Raw genomic sequence first — 23,526 nt, 5'->3', positions numbered from 1 at the left:
GGATGATTCCTCAAAAAAAAAAAGAAAAGAGAAGAAAAACAGAAAGCAAACACCTCGAAAACCGCCGCCAGGGCGCAATGGAGCGCTGCCCAGGCTCATGAGGCTGGAGGTACTGCGGCTGCGGTGCTGGCGTTGCCGGCGGCTGGGCCCGCTGGCCCCGCCGGGGTCCGCCGGCCCACGCTTAGCGGACCGCAGGGTGCGGGCGTCTAGGAGCACGTAGTCCATGTAGGCCGTCTGCACCTGCTGCGCGGCGTCATCCAGCTGCTCCGTCACGTCGGAAGGCAGGGGCGTGTCTGCAGGCTGGGCTGAGTATAGGCGCCACCAGCCAGTGAACTCGTCGTGCAGCTGTGCCAGGACGGCGGTACGGCCGGCCGGCACGCGGCAGACGGCCCAGTCCGGTACGGTGGCGCCCTGGTCACGGAGGTAGGCGAGGAGGCGGCCACCAAGCGCATCGCGGCCAAGCTGCGTCCACTCATACCCCTGCACATCTGCGCAGCGGTTCTGGTGCGTCACGAGGTCAGAGCCGATGGCAACACACGTGTCCCGGGTCAGGCAAACGGCCCCGTACTCCGCCTCACTGCCCACACCCCCACCAGCGCGCCCAGCCGTGTCGGCCGAAACCCCAGCCGGCGCGCCCAGGCCCCTGCCCCTGTCCTTACCACCACCCGCCGGTTGTGACGTCTGCAGTGGCGGCCCCGCCTGGGGCGGCGCCTGGGGCACTGCCCGCCCCGCTCCTCCACCCTGGCGCCCCGACCCGCTGCCCCCACCAGCCTGCTGTCCCCCGGCCGGCCGCCCAGTGGGCACGTGCGGCGGCGCGCTATCACCGTCCTGCGGGGGAGGCAGCCCCCCGCCCAAGCACCCTGCCCTCTGCTGCGGAAGCTGGGCGGGGCCACAGCGCCCTTTGGAGCTGGGCTGTTGCTGCGGCGGCGGCGGCGGCGGTGCGTGCGCGGCTGGTTGCACCCGTCGCCCACGCCCGGACGCCGCCGTGGCCGTGCCATCGCCCGCCCCGTCCTGTCCCCCCAGCGTGGCCAGGACCCCAAAGCGGGAGCCGGTCCGGGGCCTGGGCGGCTGCACCTGGCGCTGCTGCTCCTGCTGCTGCTGTTGCTGTACCCGCCGTTGCTGCTGGAGATGGAGGTCCGCCATGTAGGCCAAGTACCGCTGCATCGCAGCTGCCAGCTGCTTATCCTGCCTGGCGGCTGCCCGCTGATCAAAGGGCGGCTGTGCCGCGGGAGCCCCACTGGGCTGCTGCTGCACGCCAGCCGGCCCAGCATCGGCAGTGCGACGCCTGGCCGCCGGCGGCCCCCCAACGCCTGCCGACGGCTGCCCCCCGCTAAGCCCTCCCGCTGCCACCCGCTGCTGTGAAGAGGGCTGCTGCTGTCGCTCGGCCCTCAGGGGAGCCGCAGCAGCACGGGTGCTTCCCCCCGCCACCAGAGCTGGCAGCGAGGGCGAGGCCACGGCGGGTGGTCCGCGGGCGCCACCAGTGGCAGCCGCTGCGTCACCCACACCCGCCGCCTCCTGCATCTGCACGTCCCCCACGTGGTCAACTATGTCAATACATTGCCCACGCCGTGATGCCGCCGCGCCAGGGCCACCGCCCGCCCCGTCCTGCCCCCCCCGCGTGGCCAGGACCACAACCTGGGAGCCGGTCCGGGGCCTGGGCGACTGCCCCTGGCGCTGCAGTTCCTGCTGCTGCTGTTGCTGTAACCGCCGTTTCTGCTGGAGATTGAGGTCCGCCAGCTCGGCCAAGTACCGCCGCATCACAGCGGACTGCTCCTGATCCTGCCCGGCGGCGGCCCGCGGATCCAAGGGCGGCCGTGGCGCGGGAGCGCCACTGTGCTGCTGCTGCACGCCAGCCGGCCCAGCACCGGCAGGGCGAGGCCTGGCCGCCGGCGGCCCCCCCACGCCTGCCGCCGGCTGGACCCCGCTAAGCCCTCCCACTGCCACCCGCTGCTGCGAAGAGGGCTGCTGCTGCAGCACGGCCCGCAGGGCAGCCGCAGCAGCACGGTTGCTTCCCCCCGCCACCAGAACTGGCGGGCTCCCCCGACCGCCACACCCAAAGCACCCTGCTGCACACGCGGATGCAAATGACCAACCACAAAGGTTGATACGCCGCCTGCTCCAAGCTGGTGAAGTGTGGTGCTCGCCGAGATGTTAAAATGCTGACAAGCGAAATGTCGCCAACTCCACGGCGACGCTCCTGGACCGCCAGAATCCTATTCCATAGCGGTGTCGAGTTCCAAAGCACAAGCCGGCATAGGCTGAAGGGCGCTGGAGAGGGAGTGTCGCGCTACAGCTGCAAAGTGGACTGACGAAAAGCGAGGACGCCCACAAATGCAAACTGCTTCACAGTGGTTCGTAGGCCTTAAGAAGCCTAAAACAAAAGGAAGCAAGTCAAACAGCGCGAGAGAAATGACGTCGACTGTTTCAAAGCTGTGCAGAAGGAAAAGAGGATGCAAGGATAGCAAGAGAAGAGAGTAAAGTAAAGTAAAGTAAAGTAAAGTAAAGTGGCTGGCTGCCCGCTAGCTCACCGGCCGCAGCACCGTTGCTGCCATCGGAGGGGGCGGCGTCGAAGCAGGCGCAGGGGTCGCAGCCGCAGACGCACGCCACGTCGCACTCCTCCTCCTGGTCTGTCACCGCCTCTCCGCCGTCGGGCCCTTCGGGCTCTGCGGCGCGGGGAGAGAACGCGAGGCGGCCCGAAGCGAGCAGCGACGGCTTGGGAGTCTCCTGCTGCTGAGCACGCTGCGGCACGGACTGCGGCGGCTCGCCCTTGGCGCTCGTGGCCTGCAGCTGCTGCTGAAGGGAGCTGGCTGACTGGAGCAGCGCGCTCTCAGTGGTCTTGAGCTGCAGCTGATGCTCCAGGGGGTGGACCCTGTTCTGCAGCTCGTCAATGGCCTCCTGCTTGCGCTGCAGCTGAAACTGCAGATCTGAGAGCAGCCCGTGCAGCCTGCTGCACTCCTGGTTGGATGTGCGGACCTCGTGCTTGTGCCACTGGACCGCCTGCTGCAGCCAGGCGATGTGCTTCACCGGGTCCTGACCGCGGGCAGGGCTCAGGGGTTCCGGGGGGCCGTGAACTGCGGGGTCGTACTGCCAGGCCTGGGCGCCACTGTGCGGCGCGTGGCGGCTGCGGTCGTACTCGCGCCGGTCAGGGCTGCGGCGGCACTCTGCGCTGCGTGGGCGCTCGCGGTCGTGGTTGTGGACGTTGCTGCGCTCCCTGCTGCGTTCGCGTTCGCTGCCTCCTAAGTGGCTGCGGCTGGCGTCACGGTCCCGGTCGTAGCCGCTTTGCGGCTGGGAGCGCTCAGGGAAACGGGCAGCGCCACCTTTGGTGACCTGGTGCTGGCGCTTTGCGTCAGAGGTGTAGCCGGGATAGCCGCCTCCGCGGCCACTTCGCGGTGGAGCGGTCGGGCCTTCGGCACCGAAACGGTCAGCTTCCCCTTGCCGGCGGGCGGACGCTGACTCCTCGCGGTGCGAGTAAGAGTCGTTGTAGCGTCCACTCACTGCGCGGCAAGTAAAGGCAAAATAGGACGGAGCACAGCGATTTAGGTCAGTGACTTGAAGTGCGGAAACGGCGAGTCAGGATGGCCAATCGCTGCTTGCTGTTTCTCGTAAACTCCCTCTTCACTCCAATCGCTGGCAATTTTGCTCGGGCAGGCGAGCTAACGAGTTCCAAAGCACGGCATCAGTCGAAGCTGGTCGCTGACGGCACTTAGCAGCAAGGGAGTAGCGCGCATGAACTTGACCAAAGGGCCCGGCGCTCGTATGACGCTAACCTTGGCTGCTGACTTGGGGCTTTGCCCTTTGTTACTAGTTGTTACCTGAGTGCTTACTGGGTGCTCAAAGTTCGTGACCGGTGCGGGAGCAAGGCGATAGCTCACTTCGTGAGCGAGCCCCGGCTCACTTTGTGAGCGGTCAATGTTTGAGCTAAGGTCTGCTTGTAGCCCCTTGCTCGACGGCTAGCAGAACAGGCGGGTCGTGTGGCTCAGGATGCCTCTCACGAATGTTGTTTACACTTTGTAGCCTTCAGGCGGCTTCTGTGTACCGGTGGTCAGATGTTCTGGAATCGCTAAGTGATAAATCAAGTAGCTCAAACATTGACAAGCAAGTTTGAGCTCCGGCGCCCACTAAAAGGGCCGCCAGCGCGCCCATGATGCAGCTCCGGGGCGCTACTGGTCTGACTTACGAACGTCCACGAACCCACACAATGCTCAGCAACGCCGTGTTGCTAACAGGTAATTCACCCCATCTTGTACCGTTCTAACATGGAGACGCGTGGAGATACGCCCAGATCACGTAACACACTGACGTGGGAAGTGACACACGTCCTAACACAAAACCCGCCACCTAGTTCTGAGTCAGGGTTTTGTCCCTCTAAGTGGCAATCATGCTAAGTGATGCGTGAAAACACCATGCGGTGACACGGCATGCACGGTCACACGTCAGGGCGTGACAACCCCTGGCTCCACCGCACCTCCGCGGCAGCCGGGCAGCAGAACACGCCAGCGAGAGAACTGCAGTCGTATGCGTCCCCGTCCCAGCAGTCGGGTGAGGGGCCACGGCGTTCCGCGCGGCTGCAGGAGCTCCACTTTACTTTACTTTACTTTACTTTACTTTACTCTCTTCTCTTGCTTTTCTTGCATCCTCCTTTCCTTCTGCACAGCTTTGAAGCAGTCGATGTCATTTCTCTCGCGCTGTTTGACTTGCTTCCGTTTGTTTTAGGCTTCTGAAGGCCTACGAACCACTGTGAAGCAGTTTGCATTTGTGGGCTTGCTCGTTTTTTGTCTGTCCACTTTGCAGCTGTAGCGTGACACTCCCTCTCCAGCGCCTTTCAGCCTATGCCGGCTTGTGCTTTGGAACTCGACATCGCTATGGAATAGGATTCTGGCGGTTCAGGAAAAAAAAAAAAAGGAGCGTCACCGTGGAGTTGGCGACATTTTGCTTGTCGGCATTTTAACATCTCGGCGAGCACCACACTTCACCAGCTTGGAGCAGGCGGCGTATCAACCTTTGTGGTTGGTCATTTGCATCCGCTCCTGCTCTGTCTGCCGGGTCGGGGTGGGGTGGGGTGGGATGGTTTGGGGTGTTTGGTGGCGGTTTTCGAGGTGTTTGCTTTCTGTTTTCTTCTCTCTTCTTCTCTTCTTGCCCTGTCAGGGTTCTGGTCTCGGGGACCAGGCTGCTTTCTGGCAGCAGGGGGGCAGCGCGTCTGCCCCTGTTCAACCTTGTAAGGATGATTCCTCAAAAAATCCGCGCGTGCAGCAGGGTGCCTTGGGTGTGGCGGCCGGGGGAGCCCTGCAGCACTTGGCTGTTTTTTCTGGGTGTGGCTCGTCTTCGTGCCCTTGTTGCCTGGCGCCTGGTTGCCTGGCGCCCGCCCTGCTGTGATGCCCTGTGAGTGCTGATCTTGGGCAGCTATGCAGTTGCTGGGTGATCCTGGTCGGTTCCGCCTGGTGTCTCAGCGCAGCCAAGACACCAGGGGCCAACACCAGCCATACAGCACACCCGCACACGGCGCGGCCACAGCAGCACACGCCGTGCCGTGTGGGGGGCCTGCGTTTGGGCGTCGCCGCCCACTGCCGGACTTGGCAGCAGACAGCACCCCTGCAGGTGGGGGCAACACTGCCAGCCCGTTCTTCAGCCCCGGGCTGCAGCTCCACCTTGCCCTGTCCACGCATAGCCTGGCGCACGGCGTGCAGGACCTGACGACGCAGCCTCAGGGCCCCAGCCTGCCTACCTACCCAGTCCTTCTGGTGGGTGCCACCACGGGGCTCCCAGAGGGCGAGCAGCTGTCCTCAGCTGGCGTCCGGGAAGTGACCAGTGCTGCCCTGTCAGTGCTGGACACCATGTGCAGGCAGGGCAACCAGCCGCAGCTCTTGCAGGGCCACTCTCTGCACAGCACAGGCCGCCCCTCCCGCACGTTTGCGGGGCTGGCCTTCAGCCGGCGCGTGACCAGCGCCAGCAAAGCAGCCTTCACAGTGGAGCTCATGCGCAAGTCGCCGCTGGCGGTACCGCTCCAGCGCGGTCAGGCTGTCCTCACGGTTCACGTGCCAGTGGACACCCGGCCCATCATTCCGGGCACCTACACCGTCACGGTCAAGATGGTAGGGGGCCCTGTGTGGGGGGCTTTCCGCGGTCGCACCGATTTGGTGCTGCAGGCGGGTGGCTATCCCACCACCTCGGACCCCTCTAACCTGGCGTGTGCTTATGTGGTCTCAGAGCAGTGCGCCAAATCGGTGGGCCCCAAGGGGGAGCCCCAGGCCCCCGCAGGCCAGGGCATCACCAACCACATCTTTGCCTGTGTGCGGGGCCCAGTCTGGGACCCGCAGCTCTCTCACCTGCACTGTGCCAAGTTTGAGATGCCCGGTGAGGAGCCCATGCAGGTGGAGGTCCGTGGCGCCCCCCAGGCGGCTGGGGCGGCCACGACAGCTGCGGCAGGCAGCCCTGCTCCGGCTGCAGCTGGGGTCGCCGACCTGGGTGGCAACACCTTGGGTGTGGCGAGGCCCGCGGCTGCCATGGCGACCGCAGCGGACATTGTTGACCACGTGGGGGACGTGCAGATGCAGGAGGCGGCAGGTTTGGGTGACGTGGCGGCTGCAGCTGGTGGCGCCAGCGGGGCCCTGTCAGGGTTCTGGTCTCGGGGACCAGGCTGCTTTCGGGCAGTAGGGGGGCAGTGCGTCTGCCCCTGTTTCAACCTTGTAAGGATGATTCCTCAAAAAAAAAAACACAGCGGGGCCCCGCCCCCGCTGCCAGTTCTGGTGGCGGGGGAAAGCAACCGTGCTGCTGCGGCTGCCCTGCGGGCCGCACTGCAGCAGCAGCCCTCTTCGCAGCAGCGGGTGACAGCGAGAGGGCTTAGCGGGGTCCAGCCGGCGGCAGGCGTGGGGGGGCCGCCGGCGGCCAGGGCTCGCCCTGCCGGTGCTGGGCCGGCTGGCGTGCAGCAGCAGCACAGTGGCACCCCCGCGCCACGGCCGCCCTTGGATCCGCGGGCCGCCGCCGGGCAGGATCAGGAGCAGACCGCTGCGATGCAGCGGTACTTGGCCGAGCTGGCGGACCTCAATCTCCAGCGGCAACGGCGGTTACAGCAACAGCAGCAGCAGGAGCTGCAGCACCAGGGGCAGTCGCCCTGGCCCCGGACCGGCTCCCAGGTTGTGGTCCTGGTCACGCTGGGGGGGCAGGACGGGGCGGGCGGTGGCCCTGGCGCGGCGGCGTCACGGCGTGGGCAACGTTTTTTTTTTTTTGAGGAATCATCCTTACAAGGTTGAACAGGGGCAGACGCGCTGCCCCCCTGCTGCCTGAAAGCAGCCTGGTCCCCGAGACCAGAACCCTGACAGGGCAAGAAGAGAAGAAAAGAGAAGAAAACAGAAAGCAAACACCTCGAAAACCGCCACCAAACACCCCCATCCATCCTACCCCACCCCACCCCTACCCGGCAGACAGAGCAGGAGGCTGGCCCCCCCGCCCCCCGGGAGGGGTAGCACAAAAACACCGCCAGACCTAACCCAAGCACCAACCTACACCACAGCCTAACCGCAAGAACCACCACCACCGCGCGCCAGAAAACGAAACACCAGCGCTACGCACTCGCCCCGCCCAAACCCACCCCACCCCCACAAGTCGGTTGCTTAAGCAACACCCCAGGAGAACCGGCAGAGGAGACACAAGCAGAAAACTAAACGGGCCAGATGCGGCGCTGACTAATATAAGCGGGCTCCAGCCAGCTGCAAGACGCGCTGTGCAGGAAGTCCCACAGCCGCCCAGGCGCTGCGACGCCAGCCAGAGCTAAAACACATGGGCGCCAGATAAGCTGATGTCGATAAACACCACGCCAGCGCCTGGAAAGAACCGCCGCCCAAAAGGAAACCTAGGGGGCCTGCACAGGTGATGCAAGCGTCAGCCGCAAGTTCAACTTCGGTGACCCACCCTGAACCTCCTCCACTTCACAAAGCGCGCCACCCGCCGACCAGATGGCAACAAAGTGCTCCAGCTTAGCCGCCTTGAGCTGAGCGGTGAGAAGCTGAGTGGGCAGAGCCGACAGGGTTTCAGGGGTTAGCGTGGCGGCAGTGAAACGCAGCTGCATCACCCTGCGCAGCTCGCTGACCACCTCCCGAAGCACATGCTCCGACGTCTGCTTAGCAGGCTCGCGGGACCAGTACGCACACCAGACGGCGTACAAGAAGGTGGCCCGCAAAGTGCTCCACAGCAGCGCGCCCGCCCCCCGCGGGCCTGAGGCCCACATACCCATGCGGTCCCCCAGCATGAAGCCCGCGTCCGTCACTGGCGGCGCCGCTGCTTGGGGCGCAACGCAGGCCCACAGCTGCTGCAGCCACGTCCTCGCCTGCGCATAAGCTGGACACTCCAGGAAGATGTGCGTCAGGCTGGCCCACGCCCGCGGGCCAGGTGGCCCGCAGGCGGGGTGAGGACAGTGCGCCCCCAACCCCCCGCACCCCGTGGTCACCCGTGGCCGAATGCCCTTGCCCGCCCTGTACAGCCCGCAGGGCAGGTAAGCATGTTGCAGCCGGTACACAAGCACCTTTGCCCCCCGACTGGCGTGGCTGTCCCACAGCCTCCGCCACGTACCCCGCAGAAGGGACGCATCCGGGGGCGGCATGCGAGGGTCGCCCTCCACCGCCGCCGCTGCTGCCGCCGCCGCCGTGGCAGGCCCCGTGCTAGGTCCCGCCCCTCCCGCCGCCTGCTCCTGCAGCCGCGCGGACCGCCGCGGCCCCTCACCTGACTGCTGGGACGGGGACGCATACGACTGCAGTTCTCTCGCCGGCGTGTTCTGCAGCCCCGCTGCCGCAGAGGTGCGGTGGAGCCAGGGGTCCAGAGCCACCGGGTTATTGTGGAAATGCTGCGCCGCCGTGGTGGTCAGCTGCGCCGCTGCACGCTGCCACGCCGCCTCCCGCTCCGCCAGCCGCGACTGTGCCGCCGGCTGGGTCCCCGAACCCCCCGCCTGCTGTGTTTGCGCCGGGCACGGCATGGCTGCGGGGCGGGCCGTGTTGACATAGTTGACCACGTGGGGGACGTGCAGATGCAGGAGGCACATCTTCCTGGAGTGTCCAGCTTATGCGCAGGCGAGGACGTGGCTGCAGCAGCTGTGGGCCTGCGTTGCGCCCCAGGCAGCGGCGCCGCCAGTGACGGACGCGGGCTTCATGCTGGGGGACCGCATGGGTATGTGGGCCTCAGGCCCGCGGGGGGCGGGCGCGCTGCTGTGGAGCACTTTGCGGGCCACCTTCTTGTACGCCGTCTGGTGTGCGTACTGGTCCCGTGAGCCTGCTAAGCAGACGTCGGAGCATGTGGTTCGGGAGGTGGTCAGCGAGCTTCCTCAAAAAAAAAAAAGCTGCGCAGGGTGATGCAGCTGCGTTTCACTGCCGCCACGCCAACCCCTGAAACCCTGTCGGCTCTGCCCACACAGCTTCTCACCGCGCAGCTCAAGGCGGCTAAGCTGGAGCACTTTGTTGCCATCTGGACGGCGGGTGGCGCGCTTTGTGAAGTGGAGGAGGTTCAGGGTGGGTCACCGAAGTTGAACTTGCGGCTGACGCTTGCATCACCTGTGCAGGCCCCCTAGGTTTCCTTTTGGGCGGCGGTTCTTTCCAGGCGCTGGCGTGGTGTACTATCGTCATCAGCTTATCTGGCGCCCATGTGTTTTAGCTCTGGCTGGCGTCACAGCGCCTGGACGGCTGTGGGCCTTCCTGCACAGCGCGTCTTGCAGCGGGCTGGAGCCCGCTTAGTCAGCGCCACATCTGGCCCGTTTAGTCTTCTGCTTGTGTCTCCTCTGCCGGTTCTCCTGGGGTGTTGCTTAAGCAACCGACTTGTGGGGGTGGGGTGGGTTTGGGCGGGGCGAGTGCGTAGCGCTGGTGTTTTCTTTTCTGGCGTGCGGTGGTGGTGGTTCTTGCGGCTAGGCTGTGCTGTAGGTTGGTGCTTGGGTTAGGTCTGGCAGTGTTTTTGTGCAACCCCTCCCGGGGGGCGGGGGGGCCAGCCTCCTGCTCTGTCTGCCGGGTCGGGGTGGGATGGGGTGGGGTGGGATGGATGGGGGTGGTTGGTGGCGGTTTCAAGGTGTTTTGCTTTCTGTTTTTGAGGAATCATCCTTAGAAGGTTGAACAGGGGCAGACGCGCTGCCCCCCTGCTGCCTGAAAACAGCCTGGTCCCCGAGACCAGAACCCTGACAGGGCAAGAAGAGAAGAAAAGAGAAGAAAACAGGGAGGCCGTGGGACAGCCACGCCAGTCGGGGGGCAAAAGTGCTTTTTTTTTTTTTTTTGAGGAATCATCCTTACAAGGTTGACCAGGGGCAGACGCGCTGCCCCCCTGGTGTACCGGCTGCAACATGCTTACCTGCCTTGCGGGCTGTACAGGGCGGCGGGTGTGGGTGACGCAGCGGCTGCCGCTGGTGGTGCCAGCAGACCACCCGCCGTGGCCTCGCCCTCGCTGCCACACCTGGTGGCGGGGGCAAGCACCCGTGCTGCTGCGGCTCCCCTGAGGGCCGAGCGACAGCAGCAGCCCTCTTCACAGCAGCGGGTGGCAGCGGGAGGGCTTAGCGGGGGGCAGTGTTCGGCAGGCGTGGGGGGGCCACCGGCGGTCAGGCGTCGTACTGCCGATGCTGGGTCGGCTGGCGTGCAGCAGCAGCCCAGTGGGGCTCCCGCGTCACAGCCACCCTTTGATCAGCGGGCAGCCGCCAGGCAGGATCAGGAGCAGACCGCTGTGATGCAGCGGTACTTGGCCTACATGGCGGACCTCCATCTCCAGCAGCAACGGCGGTTACAGCAACAGCAGCAGCAGGAGTCTTGCCCTGTCAGGGTTCTGGTCTCGGGGACCAGGCTGTCTTCAGGCAGCAGGGGGGCAGCGCGTCTGCCCCTGTTCAACCTTGTAAGGATGATTCCTCAAAAAAAAAAGGAGCCGCAGCGCCAGGTGCAGCCGCCCAGGCCCCGGACCGGCTCCCGGTTTGAGGTCCTGGCCACGCTGGGGGGCCAGGACGGGGCAGGCGATGGCGCTGCCACGGCGGCGTCCGGGCGGGGGCGACGGGTGCAACCAGCCACGCACGCACCGCCGCCGCCGCCACTGCAACAGCCCCGCTCCAAAGGGCGCGGTGGCCCCGCCCAGCTCCCGCAGCAGAGGGCAGGGCGCTTGGGCGGCGGGCTGCCTCCCCCGCAGGACGGTGCTAGCTCGCCGCCGCACGTGCCCACTGGACGGCCGGCAGGGGGACAGCAGGCTGGTGGGGGCAGCGGGTTGGGGCGTCAGGGTGGAGGAGCGGGGCGGGCAGTGCCCCAGCCGCCGCCCCAGGCGCGGCCGCCACTGCAGACGTCACAACCGGCGGGTGGTGGTAAGGGCAGGGGCAGGGGCCTGGGGGTTTCGGCCGACAAGGTTGGGCGCGCTGGTGGGGGTGCGGGCAGTGAGGCGGAGTACGGGGCCGTTTGCCTGACCCGGGACACGTGTGTTGCCATCGGCTCTGACCTCGTGACGCACCAGAACCGCTGCGCAGATGTGCAGGGGCATGAGTGGGCGCAGCTGGGCCACGACGCGCTTGGTGGCCGCCTCCTCGCCTACCTCCGTGACCAGGGCGCCACCGTACCGGACTGGGCCGTCTGCCGCGTGCCAGCCGGCCGTACCGCCGTCCTGGCACAGCTGCGCGACGAGTTCACTGGCTGGTGGCGCCTATACTCAGCCCAGTCTGCAGACATGCCCCTGCCTTTCGACATGACGAAGCAGCTGGATGACGCCGCGCAGCAGGTGCAGACGGCCTACATGGACTACGTGCTCCTAGACGCCCGCACCCTGCGGTCCGCTAAGCGTGGGCTGGCGGACCCCGGCGGGGCCAGCGGGCCCAGCCGCTGGCAACGCCAGCACCGCAGCCGCAGTACCTCCAGCCTCATGAGCCTGGGCAGCGCTCCGTTGCACCCTGGCGGCGCCAGCTCAGGTGCCGCTAGCATGAGCACCAGCAGCGGCGGCGCGCCCCCCAGCCAGGGTGGCGGCCGCCGCGGCAAACACCACAGCAGCAACAGCAACCGCCACCGCCACGGCGCTGCCGTGGCCGGCGGGGGCTCATAATGCGGCCACCAGTGGGAGCGGCGAACCTTCGGCTGCTGACAGTGAATGTCAACGGCCTGGGCTCGCCGTTCAAGGCGCGGGCGCTGGTCTCACACCTGCAGCAAGTTGGGGCGGATGTGGCGATGGTGCAGGAGACCCACGCTACTGACACGACGGCGCTGGAGTCTTGCCTTCGTGCCGCGCAGGGGGCGTGCCTTCCGTGGCGCCACTGCCTTGCTGCCAGCCCGGCAGCGTCGCCCCACTCCTGTGGGACGGCTGTCCTGGCGCGGAGTCGGCTGTCCCTTCCAGGCTGCGTACTGCAGCCGCCGTCAACGGATGCGGCGGGCCGTGTGGTATGTTGGGATTGGGACGTGGGTCACCTGCGCCTGCGCTTCGTGTGTGTGTATGCGCCCACGGCCGTGGCGGACAAGCCTGCTTTCTTTGCCGGGCTGCATACCCACCTGGCCTCGGACAGGGTGCTTGTTGTCGGTGGGGACTGGAACTGTGTCACCGATGCCAGTCAGGAGGCGGCCCCTAGCCCGTCACGTGCTGCAGGTGCCCCGCAACTTGCCAGCCTCCTCGCCCAGTTCAGTCTGGTGGACCCTTGGGCGAGCAAGCGTGGCGGCGCCAAGGGCTACACGCATCCGGCCACGCCCAAGCCGGCCTCTCCCGCACGCCTGGATCGGTGGTATGTCAGTGCCACCGCGGCGCCGTGGGTGGTGGATGTCGCACGCACGTATGGGGCGCCTGGGGACCACAACGGTGTGCTGCTCACCCTGTCCTTGCCCGACCTGCCACATGCGCACCGGGAGCAGTGGCGCTTCCCCACGTACCTGCTGTTTCACCCCTCGCTGCGTTTGGAGCTCAAGCAGCGCTTGGAGGCGCACGTTGCCGCAAATCCCGTGACCAGTACAGGTGATGGCGCTTGCACGCAATGGGAGGCGGACAAGTTCTTCTTGCGGGAGGCCGCCACCAGCATCCACCGTCGGCATGCACGCCAGACCCGGGACGGGCTGCATGGCGTGGTGCTGGCCGCAGACGCGGCCGCTGCCCTGGCCGACCGGCCGGGTGCAGCGCCGCGCAGCGTCGTTGTGGGGGTGGGGTGGGTTTTGGGCGGGGCGGGTGCGTAGCGCTGGTGTTTCCTCTTCTGGCGCGCGGTGGTGGTGGTTCTTGCGGTTAGGCTGTGGTGTAGGCTGGTGCTTGGGTTAGGTCTGGCGGTGTTTTTGTGCTACCCCTCCCGGGGGGCGGGGGGGCCAGCCTTCTGCTCTGTCTGCCGGGTCGGGGTGGGGTGGGGTGGGATGGTTGGGGGTGGTTGGTGGCGGTTTTCCAGGTGTTTGTTTTCTGTTTTTCTTCTCTTTTCTTCTCTTCTTGCCCTGTCAGAGTTCTGGTCTCGGGGACCAGGCTGCTTTCGGGCAGTAGGGGGGCAGCGCGTCTGCCCCTGTTCAACCTTGTAAGGATGATTCCTAAAAAAAAAAAAAGGCTGCGGCCATGGCCAACTTGGCGGTGCGGGAGGAGCGGGCAGCTGCCGCAGCGGCCAGCCACAATGCCCGCGCTGCACTGATGGAGGAGCATGGGGAGCGGGGCACTCGCTGGTTCCATCGGCAGGCTGACGAGCCAGCAGCCGGCGCACAGGAGCCCATCACGCACTTGAAGGTGCCGGGGCAACCGGCGCCTGTGGCGCTCACGGGGCCGGGCACGCGCAACACTGTCTCCGCAGCCGCCGCAGCCATGTACAGCAGCACCAGCCCCACCGGCCTGTTCCGCGTGCAGCCGGTCTGTACGGCGTCGCAGCAACAGCTTCTGGCGGCCATTGACCGCAAGGTTCCGGCGGATCTGCAGGCCGCCGCAGAGGGGTCCGGTGACGGCGCCCTCAGTGATGCCGAGCTGATGGCAGCGCTGGCTGGCTCCGCCAATGGTAAAGCGCCTGGGTCGGACGGGGTCCCGTACGAGGTGTACAAGGTTTTCTGGGCGCTGCTGGGTCCGCGCTTGTGTGCTGCTGCTTTTTTTTTTGAGGAATCATCCTTACAAGGTTGAACAGGGGCAGACGCGCTGCCCCCCTGCTGCCTGAAAGCAGCCTGGTCCCCGAGACCAGAACCCTGAAAGGGCAAGAAGAGAAGAGAAGAGAAGAAAACAGAAAGCAAACACCTCGAAAACGCCAGCAACCACCAATCCCACCCCATCCCACCCCGACCCGGCAGACAGAGCAGGAGGCTGGCCCCCCCGCCCCCTGGGAGGGGTTGCACAAAAACACCGCCAGACCTAACCCAAGCACCAACCTACACCACAGCCTAACCGCAAGAACAACCACCACCGTGCGCCAGAAAAGAAAACACCAGCGCTACGCACTCGCCCCGCCCAAAACCCACCCCACCCCCACAAGTCGGTTGCTTAAGCAACACCCCAGGAGAACCGGCAGAGGAGACACAAGCAGAAAACTAAACGGGCCAGATGTGGCGCTGACTAAGCGGGCTCCAGCCCGCTGCAAGACGCGCTGTGCAGGAAGGCCCACAGCCGCCCAGGCGCTGCGACGCCAGCCAGAGCTAAAACACATGGGCGCCAGATAAGCTGATGACGATAAAACGCCACGCCAGCGCCTGGAACGAACCGCCGCCTAAAAGGAAACCTAGGGGGCCTGCACAGGTGATGCAAGCGTCAGCCGCAACTTCAACTTCGGTGACCCACCCTGAACCTCCTCCACTTCACAAAGCGCGCCACCCGCCGACCAGATGGCAACAAAGTGCTCCAGCTTAGCCGCCTTGAGCTGTGCGGTGAGAAGCTGTGTGGGCAGAGCCGACAGGGTTTCAGGGGTTAGCGTGGCGGCAGTGAAACGCAGCTGCATCACCCTGCGCAGCTCGCTGACCACCTCCCGAACCACATGCTCCGACGTCTGCTTAGCAGGCTCACGGGACCAGTACGCACACCAGACGGCGTACAAGAAGGTGGCCCGCAAAGTGCTCCACAGCAGCGCGCCCGCCCCCCGCGGGCCTGAGGCCCACATACCCATGCGGTCCCCCAGCATGAAGCCCGCGTCCGTCACTGGCGGCGCCGCTGCCTGGGGCGCAACGCAGGCCCACAGCTGCTGCAGCCACGTCCTCGCCTGCGCATAAGCTGGACACTCCAGGAAGATGTGCGTCAGGCTGGCCCACGCCCGCGGGCCAGGTGGCCCGCAGGCGGGGTGAGGACAGTGCGCCCCCAACCCCCCGCACCCCGTGGTCACCCGTGGACGAATTCCCTTGCCCGCCCGGTACAGCCCGCAAGGCAGGTAAGCATGTTGCAGCCGGTACACCAGCACCTTTGCCCCCCGACTAGCGTGGCTGTCCCACAGCCTCCGCCACGTACCCCGCAGAAGGGACGCATCCGGGGGCGGCATGCGAGGGTCGCCCTCCACCGCCGCCGCTGCTGCCGCCGTCGCCGTGGCAGGCCCCGTGCTAGGTCCCGCCCCGCCCGCCGCCTGCTCCTGCAGCCGCGCGGAACGCCGCGGCCCCTCACCCGAGTGCTGGAACGGGGACGCATACGACTGCAGTTCTCTCGCCGGCGTGTTCTGCAGCCCGGCTGCCGCAGAGGTGCGGTGGAGCCAGGGGTCCAGAGCCACCGGGTGATTGTTGAAGTGCTGCGCCGCCGTGGTGGTCAGCTGCGCCGCTGCACGCTGCCACTCCGCCTCCCGCTCCGCCAGCCGCGACTGTGCCGCCGGCTGGGTCCCCGACCCCCCCGCCTGCTGTGCTGGCGCTGGGCACGGCATGGCTGCGGGGCGGGCCGGAGCCGGAGGTGCGGCCGGGTTAGCCGCGGTGATGGCCCGCCGCACGTCCCGCACCGTGTAGTCCGCCAAGCTGACACCCGCAATCCGGCAGTGCTCCGGGTGCACCACCACCCCAGCCTCCGGCGCCAGGAAGTACGGCGCCCGAGGCCACGCCCCCGCCCGGTCCCCTGGTGATGCTGCATCGTACGCCGCCCGCTCTTCAAAGGTCCACAGGTGCCGCGGCTTGCGATGCTGCAGCACACAGGCAGGCTGCCACGCCCCATCCACCGCCGGGGGCAGCACGCCAGGTCCAGGCTCCAAGAGCCGCCCCGTGTAGTGGACGTAGGACACAGCCCCCGCAGCATTAGCCACCCACAGCTGGTCCAGGCTAACCCGCCACTGTGGCGGCGCCGCTGGTGGCTGAGTGGCTGGCTGCGGCGGATGCTGTTCCACACCCGCGCTCCGCACGTGGCCGACCGCGGCCGCCAGCCGGGCAGGCAGCCCCGCTGGCGCTGGCGCGTCGCTGTACACCCACGCCCACGTGGTGGCGGAGTCCGGGCGCACATGGGTAAGCAGCGCCCGGGTGAGCGTCTTCCAGGGTTGCCGGCCTGGCTGGGCAACGAGGGCGAAAGTCTTAGCTTGCAGGGCAGACAGGAACGCAGGCAGGTCGACGTGGTTAACACCCCCATCCTTGTACGGCAGACAGGCCGTTTCCCGCTTTGGCAGCAGGAGCGGGTTCCCATGCGACACCAGGCTGGCGTCCTCAGCGTGCATGGAGCGCGCAGCAAAGTGGTCCACCAGGTCGGTGAGTTCCTTCAGCTGCGCAGGCGACGGGTTGAGGAAGCTGAAGTGGTACGCCAGCTTCGCCGCCAGCACCTGCTTTGCAATGTGCACACGGCCAACGAGAGTCAGAGACAGGGCAGCCCACAGACGCGCCACAAACGCCATGCCGCGAGCCCGCCGGGTGTACAAGTCAGCTGCAGCCGCATCAGAGTCCCACGACAGGGGCACACCCAGGTGCGTCACGGCGCCAGTGGTAAACGGCACCCCCGTGTGTGGGCAAGGGCCCGTCAGGTGCGCAAACCTGCCAAGGCCCATGGCCTTGCTCTTGTCCGGATGGACACGGGCGTTGGACGCGCGGCAGAACAGCTGTACTGCCGCCATCAGGACCGGCCCGTCCACTGCCGGGTCGCGCGCCGTGAGGGTCGTGTCGTCAGCGTGGTGGGCAGCAGGCGGCGCCTGCTCGCCGCTGGGTAACAGGGGCGTGCGCAGTGCCCCTTGCTCCACCTGCCGCCGCAGAAAGGACGTCAGTGGCTGCATCTGGATGACCCACAGGGGTGGTGAGGCGGTGCTGCCCTGCGGCAAGCCGTTCAGCACTGGGAAGGCGTCAGAGAGCATCCCGTTCACACACACGCGGGCAGAGCCGTTGGCAGTGAGCAGGCGGATCCAGCGCAGCATGCGCGGCCCAAACCCCAGACCCTCCGCGGACGCATACAGCCACTGCCGGTGCACCCGGTCATACGCCTTTTCAATGTCCAAGAAGTACAGCGCACCACCCTGCCATGGCGTGCCGTCCGCGCCCACGTCCAGGCGCATCCATTCGATCAGGCCTTGGAGGTACAGCGCGTTGTCTCCAATCCAGCGGCCGGTGATGAACGCGGTCTGCAGCTCATCCACAACTGCATCCAGGGCGGGCTGCAGGCGGGCGCTGACGGCCTTGGACACCATCTTGAAGTCGCAGTTGAGCAGCGTGATGGGCCGGTAGGACGCCAGCTCGGCGCGGTCCAGGCTTTTGCCCTTGTAGATGAGCGTGATGATGCCCTCCCGCCAGGAGGCGGGCAGCGCCGCCGCCATTTCGCCGCCATCGTGGGCGTCTGCAGCGGCAGCAAAGGCAGCGGCAGCAGCAGCACACAAGCGCGGACCCAGCAGCGCCCAGAAAACCTTGTACACCTCGTACGGGACCCCGTCCGACCCAGGCGCTTTACCATTGGCGGAGCCAGCCAGCGCTGCCATCAGCTCGGCATCACTGAGGGCGCCGTCACCGGACCCCTCTGCGGCGGCCTGCAGATCCGCTGGAACCTTGCGGTCAATGGCCGCCAGAAGCTGTTGCTGCGACGCCGTACAGACCGGCTGCACGCGGAACAGGCCGGTGGGGCTGGTGCTGCTGTACATGGCTGCAGCGGCTGCGGAGACAGTGTTGCGCGTGCCCGGCCCCGTGAGCGCCACAGGCGCCGGTTGCCCCGGCACCTTCAAGTGTGTGATGGGCTCCTGCGCGCCGGCTGCTGGCTCATCAGCCTGCCGATGGAACCAGCGAGTGCCCCGCTCCCCATGCTCCTCCATCAGTGCAGCGCGGGCATTGTGGCTGGCCGCTGCGGCAGCTGCCCGCTCCTCCCGCACCGCCAAGTTGGCCATGGCCGCAGCCTGACGCTGTGCGGCGCTGGCACCCGGCCGGTCGGCCAGGGCAGCGGCCGCGTCTGCGGCCAGCACCACGCCATGCAGCCCATCCCGGGTCTGGCGTGCATGCCGACGGTGGATGCTGGTGGCGGCCTCCCGCAAGAAGAACTTGTCCGCCTCCCATTGCGTGCAAGCGCCGTCACCTGTACTGGCAACGGGATTTGCGGCAACGTGCGCCTCCAAGCGCTGCTCGAGCTCCAAACGCAGCGAGGGGTGAAACAGGCTGTCTTCAGGCAGCAGGGGGGCAGCGCGTCTGCCCCTGTTCAACCTTGTAAGGATGATTCCTCAAAAAAAAAAAACAGCAGGTACGTGGGGAAGCGCCACTGCTCCCGGTGCGCATGTGGCAGGTCGGGCAAGGACAGGGTGAGCAGCACACCGTTGTGGTCCCCAGGCGCCCCGTACGTGCGAGCGACATCCACCACCCACGGCCCCGCGGTGGCACTGACATACCACCGATCCAGGCGTGCGGGAGTGGCCGGCTTGGGCGTGGCCGGATGCGTGTAGCCCTTAGCGCCGCCACGCTTGCTCGCCCAAGGGTCCACCAGACTGAACTGGGCGAGGAGGCTGGCAAGTTGCGGGGCACCTGCAGCACGTGACGGGCTAGGGGCCGCCTCCTGACTGGCATCGGTGACACAGTTCCAGTCCCCACCGACAACAAGCACCCTGTCCGTGGCCAGGTGGGGATGCAGCCCGGCAAAGAAAGCAGGCTTGTCCGCCACGGCCGTGGGCGCACACACACACACGAAGCGCAGGCGCAAGTGACCCACGTCCCAATCCCAACATACCACACGGCCCGCCGCATCCGTTGACGGCGGCTGCAGTACGCAGCCTGGAAGGGACAGCCGACTCCGCGCCAGGATAGCCGCCCCACAGGAGTGGGGCGACGCTGCCGGGCTGGCAGCAAGGCAGTGGCGCCACGGAAGGCACGCCCCCTGCGCGGCACGAAGGCAAGACTCCAGCGCCGTCGTGTCAGTAGCGTGGGTCTCCTGCACCATCGCCACATCCGCCCCAACTTGCTGCAGGTGCGAGACCAGCGCCCGCGCCTTGAACGGCGAGCCCAGGCCGTTGACATTCACTGTCAGCAGCCGAAGGTTCGCCGCTCCCACTGGTGGCCGCATTATGAGCCCCCGCCGGCCACGGCAGCGCCGTGGCGGTTGCGGTTGCTGTTGCTGCTGTGGCGTTTGCCGCGGCGGCCGCCACCCTGGCTGGGGGGCGCGCCGCCACTGCTGGTGCTCATGCTAGCGGCGCCTGAGCTGGCGCCGCCAGGGCGCAATGGAGCGCTGCCCAGGCTCATGAGGCTGGAGGTACTGCGGCTGCGGTGCTGGCGTTGCCGGCGGCTGGGCCCGCTGGCCCCGCCGGGGTCCGCCGGCCCACGCTTAGCGGACCGCAGGGTGCGGGCGTCTAGGAGCACGTAGTCCATGTAGGCCGTCTGCACCTGCTGCGCGGCGTCATCCAGCTGCTCCGTCACGTCGGAAGGCAGGGGCGTGTCTGCAGGCTGGGCTGAGTATAGGCGCCACCAGCCAGTGAACTCGTCGTGCAGCTGTGCCAGGACGGCGGTACGGCCGGCCGGCACGCGGCAGACGGCCCAGTCCGGTACGGTGGCGCCCTGGTCACGGAGGTAGGCGAGGAGCAGGGGGGCAGCGCGTCTGCCCCTGTTCAACCTTGTAAGGATGATTCCTCAAAAAAAAGGAGGCGGCCACCAAGCGCATCGCGGCCAAGCTGCGTCCACTCATACCCCTGCACATCTGCGCAGCGGTTCTGGTGCGTCACGAGGTCAGAGCCGATGGCAACACACGTGTCCCGGGTCAGGCAAACGGCCCCGTACTCCGCCTCACTGCCCGCACCCCCACCAGCGCGCCCAGCCGTGTCGGCCGAAACCCCAGCCGGCGCGCCCAGGCCCCTGCCCCTGTCCTTACCACCACCCGCCGGTTGTGACGTCTGCAGTGGCGGCCCCGCCTGGGGCGGCGCCTGGGGCACTGCCCGCCCCGCTCCTCCACCCTGGCGCCCCGACCCGCTGCCCCCACCAGCCTGCTGTCCCCCGGCCGGCCGCCCAGTGGGCACGTGCGGCGGCGCGCTATCACCGTCCTGCGGGGGAGGCAGCCCCCCGCCCAAGCACCCTGCCCTCTGCTGCGGAAGCTGGGCGGGGCCACAGCGCCCTTTGGAGCTGGGCTGTTGCTGCTGCGGCGGCGGCGGCGGTGCGTGCGCGGCTGGTTGCACCCGTCGCCCACGCCCGGACGCCGCCGTGGCCGTGCCATCACCCACGCCGTCCTGTCCCCCCAGCGTGGCCAGGACCCCAAAGCGGGAGCCGGTCCGGGGCCTGGGCGGCTGCACCTGGCGCTGCTGCTCCTGCTGCTGCTGTTGCTGTACCCGCCGTTGCTGCTGGAGATGGAGGTCCGCCATGTAGGCCAAGTACCGCTGCATCGCAGCTGCCAGCTGCTTATCCTGCCTGGCGGCTGCCCGCTGATTTTTTTTTGAGGAATCATCCTTACAAGGTTGAACAGGGGCAGACGCGCTGCCCCCCTACTGCCCGAAAGCAGCCTGGTCCCCGAGACCAGAACCCTGACAGGGCAAGAAGAGAAGAAAAGAGAAGAAAAACAGAAAACAAACACCTCGAAAACCGCCACCAACCACCCCCATCCATCCCACCCCACCCCACCCCGACCCGGCAGACAGAGCAGAAGGCTGGCCCCCCCGCCCCCCGGGAGGAGTTGCACAAAAACACCGCCAGACCTAACCCAAGCACCAGCCTACACCACAGCCTAACCGCAAGAACCACCACCACCGCGCGCCAGAAGAGGAAACACCAGCGCTACGCACTCGCCCCGCCCAAACCCACCCCACCCCCACAAGTCGGTTGCTTAAGCAACACCCCAGGAGAACCGGCAGAGGAGACACAAGCAGAAAACTAAACGGGCCAGATGTGGCGCTGACTAGGCGGGCTCCAGCCCGCTGCAAGACGCGCTGAGCAGGAAGTCCCACAGCCGCCCAGGCGCTGCGACGCCAGCCAGAGCTAAAACACATGGGCGCCAGATAAGCTGATGACGATAAACGCCACGCCAGCGCCTGGAAAGAAACGCCGCCCAAAAGGAAACCTAGGGGGCCTGCACAGGTGATGCAAGCGTCAGCCGCAAGTTCAACTTCGGTGACCCACCCTGAACCTCCTCCACTTCACAAAGCGCGCCACCCGCCGACCAGATGGCAACAAAGTGCTCCAGCTTAGCCGCCTTGAGCTGTGCGGTGAGAAGCTGTGTGGGCAGAGCCGACAGGGTTTCAGGGGTTAGCGTGGCGGCAGTGAAACGCAGCTGCATCACCCTGCGCAGCTCGCTGACCACCTCCCGAACCACATGCTCCGACGTCTGCTTAGCAGGCTCACGGGACCAGTACGCACACCAGACGGCGTACAAGAAGGTGGCCCGCAAAGTGCTCCACAGCAGCGCGCCCGCCCCCCGCGGGCCTGAGGCCCACATACCCATGCGGTCCCCCAGCATGAAGCCCGCGTCCGTCACTGGCGGCGCCGCTGCCTGGGGCGCAACGCAGGCCCACAGCTGCTGCAGCCACGTCCTCGCCTGCGCATAAGCTGGACACTCCAGGAAGATGTGCGTCAGGCTGGCCCACGCCCGCGGGCCAGGTGGCCCGCAGGCGGGGTGAGGACAGTGCGCCCCCAACCCCCCGCACCCCGTGGTCACCCGTGGCCGAATGCCCTTGCCCGCCCTGTACAGCCCGCAAGGCAGGTAAGCATGTTGCAGCCGGTACACCAGCACCTTTGCCCCCCGACTGGCGTGGCTGTCCCACAGCCTCCGCCACGTACCCCGCAGAAGGGACGCATCCGGGGGCGGCATGCGAGGGTCGCCCTCCACCGCCGCCGCTGCTGCCGCCGCCGCCGTGGCAGGCCCCGTGCTAGGCCCCGCCCCGCCCGCCGCCTGCTCCTGCAGCCGCGCGGACCGCCGCGGCCCCTCACCCGACTGTTGGGACGGGGACGCATACGACTGCAGTTCTCTCGCCGGCGTTTTTTTTTTGAGGAATCATCCTTACAAGGTTGAACAGGGGCGTGTTCTGCAGCGCGGCTGCCGCAGAGGTGCGGTGGAGCCAGGGGTCCAGAGCTACCGGGTTATTGTGGAAATGCTGCGCCGCCGTGGTGGTCAGCTGCGCCGCTGCACGCTGCCACTCCGCCTCCCGCTCCACCAGCCGCGACTGTGCCGCCGGCTGGGTCCCCGAACCCCCCGCCTGCTGTGCTGGCGCTGGGCACGGCATGGCTGCAGGGCGGGCCGGAGCCGGAGGTGCGGCCGGGTTAGCCGCGGTGATGGCCCGCCGCACGTCCCGCACCGTGTAGTCCGCCAGGCTGACACCCGCAATCCGGCAGTGCTCCGGGTGCACCACCACCCCAGCCTCCGGCGCCAGGAAGTACGGCGCCCGAGGCCACGCCCCCGCCCGTTCCCCTGGTGATGCTGCATCGTACGCCGCCCGCTCTTCAAAGGTCCACAGGTGCCGCGGCTTGCGATGCTGCAGCACACAGGCAGGCTGCCACGCCCCATCCACCGCCGGGGGCAGCACGCCAGGCCCAGGCTCCAAGAGCCGCCCCGTGTAGTGGACGTAGGACACAGCCCCCGCAGCGTTAGCCACCCACAGCTGGTCCAGGCTAACCCGCCACTGTGGCGGCGCCGCTGGCGGCTGAGTGGCTGGCTGCGGCGGATGCTGTTCCACACCCGCGCTCCGCACGTGGCCGACCGCGGCCGCCAGCCGGGCAGGCAGCCCCGCTGGCGCTGGCGCGTCGCTGTACACCCACGCCCACGTGGTGGCGGAGTCCGGGCGCACATGGGTAAGCAGCGCCCGGGTGAGCGTCTTCCAGGGTTGCCGGCCTGGCTGGGCAACGAGGGCGAAAGTCTTAGCTTGCAGGGCAGACAGGAACGCAGGCAGGTCGACGTGGTTAACACCCCCATCCTTGTACGGCAGACAGGCCGTTTCCCGCTTTGGCAGCAGGAGCGGGTTCCCATGCGACACCAGGCTGGCGTCCTCAGCGTGCATGGAGCGCGCAGCAAAGTGGTCCACCAGGTCGGTGAGTTCCTTCAGCTGCGCAGGCGACGGGTTGAGGAAGCTGAAGTGGTACGCCAGCTTCGCCGCCAGCACCTGCTTTGCAATGTGCACACGGCCAACGAGAGTCAGAGACAGGGCAGCCCACAGACGCGCCACAAACGCCATGCCGCGAGCCCGCCGGGTGTACAAGTCAGCTGCAGCCGCATCAGAGTCCCACGACAGGGGCACACCCAGGTGCGTCACGGCGCCAGTGGTAAACGGCACCCCCGTGTGTGGGCAAGGGCCCGTCAGGTGCGCAAACC

General features: G+C 67.0%; 6 protein-coding genes across 6 annotated transcripts in view; 3 read left to right on the top strand and 3 right to left on the bottom strand.

The window, feature by feature from the left end:
* The window catches only part of CHLRE_28g757747v5 (uncharacterized protein), a 21,042-nt gene extending 16,966 nt beyond the window's left edge, over positions 1 to 4,076 (bottom strand). The window contains exons 1-3 of the mRNA XM_043072995.1: positions 3,659 to 4,076; positions 2,514 to 3,494; positions 54 to 2,066 (exon numbers count right to left, since the gene is read on the bottom strand). Of these exons, the coding sequence (XP_042914083.1) occupies positions 54 to 2,066; positions 2,514 to 3,494; positions 3,659 to 3,677 (3,013 nt within the window). The 5' untranslated portion in view covers positions 3,678 to 4,076. The remainder of the gene's footprint in view (positions 1 to 53; positions 2,067 to 2,513; positions 3,495 to 3,658) is intronic.
* Positions 4,077 to 4,616: 540 nt separating this feature from the next.
* CHLRE_28g757697v5 (uncharacterized protein) lies at positions 4,617 to 6,699 on the top strand. Its single transcript, XM_043072994.1, has 2 exons — positions 4,617 to 6,530; positions 6,634 to 6,699. Exons 1-2 carry the CDS (start codon positions 5,403 to 5,405, stop codon positions 6,649 to 6,651), a joined length of 1,146 nt encoding a protein of 381 aa, XP_042914082.1. The 5' UTR covers positions 4,617 to 5,402; the 3' UTR covers positions 6,652 to 6,699.
* Positions 6,700 to 10,806: 4,107 nt separating this feature from the next.
* Positions 10,807 to 12,172, top strand: CHLRE_28g757647v5 (uncharacterized protein). The gene has a single exon (XM_043072993.1). It carries the CDS (start codon positions 10,852 to 10,854, stop codon positions 12,022 to 12,024), a length of 1,173 nt encoding a protein of 390 aa, XP_042914081.1. The 5' UTR covers positions 10,807 to 10,851; the 3' UTR covers positions 12,025 to 12,172.
* Positions 12,173 to 13,376: 1,204 nt separating this feature from the next.
* Positions 13,377 to 14,142, top strand: CHLRE_28g757597v5 (uncharacterized protein). Its single transcript, XM_043072992.1, has one exon. It carries the CDS (start codon positions 13,492 to 13,494, stop codon positions 14,035 to 14,037), a length of 546 nt encoding a protein of 181 aa, XP_042914080.1. The 5' UTR covers positions 13,377 to 13,491; the 3' UTR covers positions 14,038 to 14,142.
* Positions 14,143 to 14,564: 422 nt separating this feature from the next.
* CHLRE_28g757547v5 (uncharacterized protein) lies at positions 14,565 to 20,746 on the bottom strand. Its single transcript, XM_043072991.1, has 4 exons — positions 20,525 to 20,746; positions 19,325 to 19,799; positions 15,343 to 18,336; positions 14,565 to 14,779 (listed from the first exon to the last, which is right to left on the bottom strand). Exons 1-4 carry the CDS (start codon positions 20,591 to 20,593, stop codon positions 14,751 to 14,753), a joined length of 3,567 nt encoding a protein of 1,188 aa, XP_042914079.1. The 5' UTR covers positions 20,594 to 20,746; the 3' UTR covers positions 14,565 to 14,750.
* A 148-nt stretch (positions 20,747 to 20,894) lies between these two features.
* The window catches only part of CHLRE_28g757497v5 (uncharacterized protein), an 11,722-nt gene continuing 9,090 nt past the window's right edge, over positions 20,895 to 23,526 (bottom strand). The window contains exons 5-7 of the mRNA XM_043072990.1: positions 22,226 to 23,418; positions 21,345 to 22,155; positions 20,895 to 21,203 (exon numbers count right to left, since the gene is read on the bottom strand). Of these exons, the coding sequence (XP_042914078.1) occupies positions 21,124 to 21,203; positions 21,345 to 22,155; positions 22,226 to 23,418 (2,084 nt within the window). The 3' untranslated portion in view covers positions 20,895 to 21,123. The remainder of the gene's footprint in view (positions 21,204 to 21,344; positions 22,156 to 22,225; positions 23,419 to 23,526) is intronic.

Source organism: Chlamydomonas reinhardtii, assembly GCF_000002595.2.
Source record: "Chlamydomonas reinhardtii strain CC-503 cw92 mt+ unplaced genomic scaffold scaffold_28, whole genome shotgun sequence".
Lineage (NCBI taxonomy): Eukaryota > Viridiplantae > Chlorophyta > Chlorophyceae > Chlamydomonadales > Chlamydomonadaceae > Chlamydomonas > Chlamydomonas reinhardtii.
Note: the sequence above shows the minus strand (reverse complement) of the source record. Positions and strands in the feature narration are given on the sequence as shown.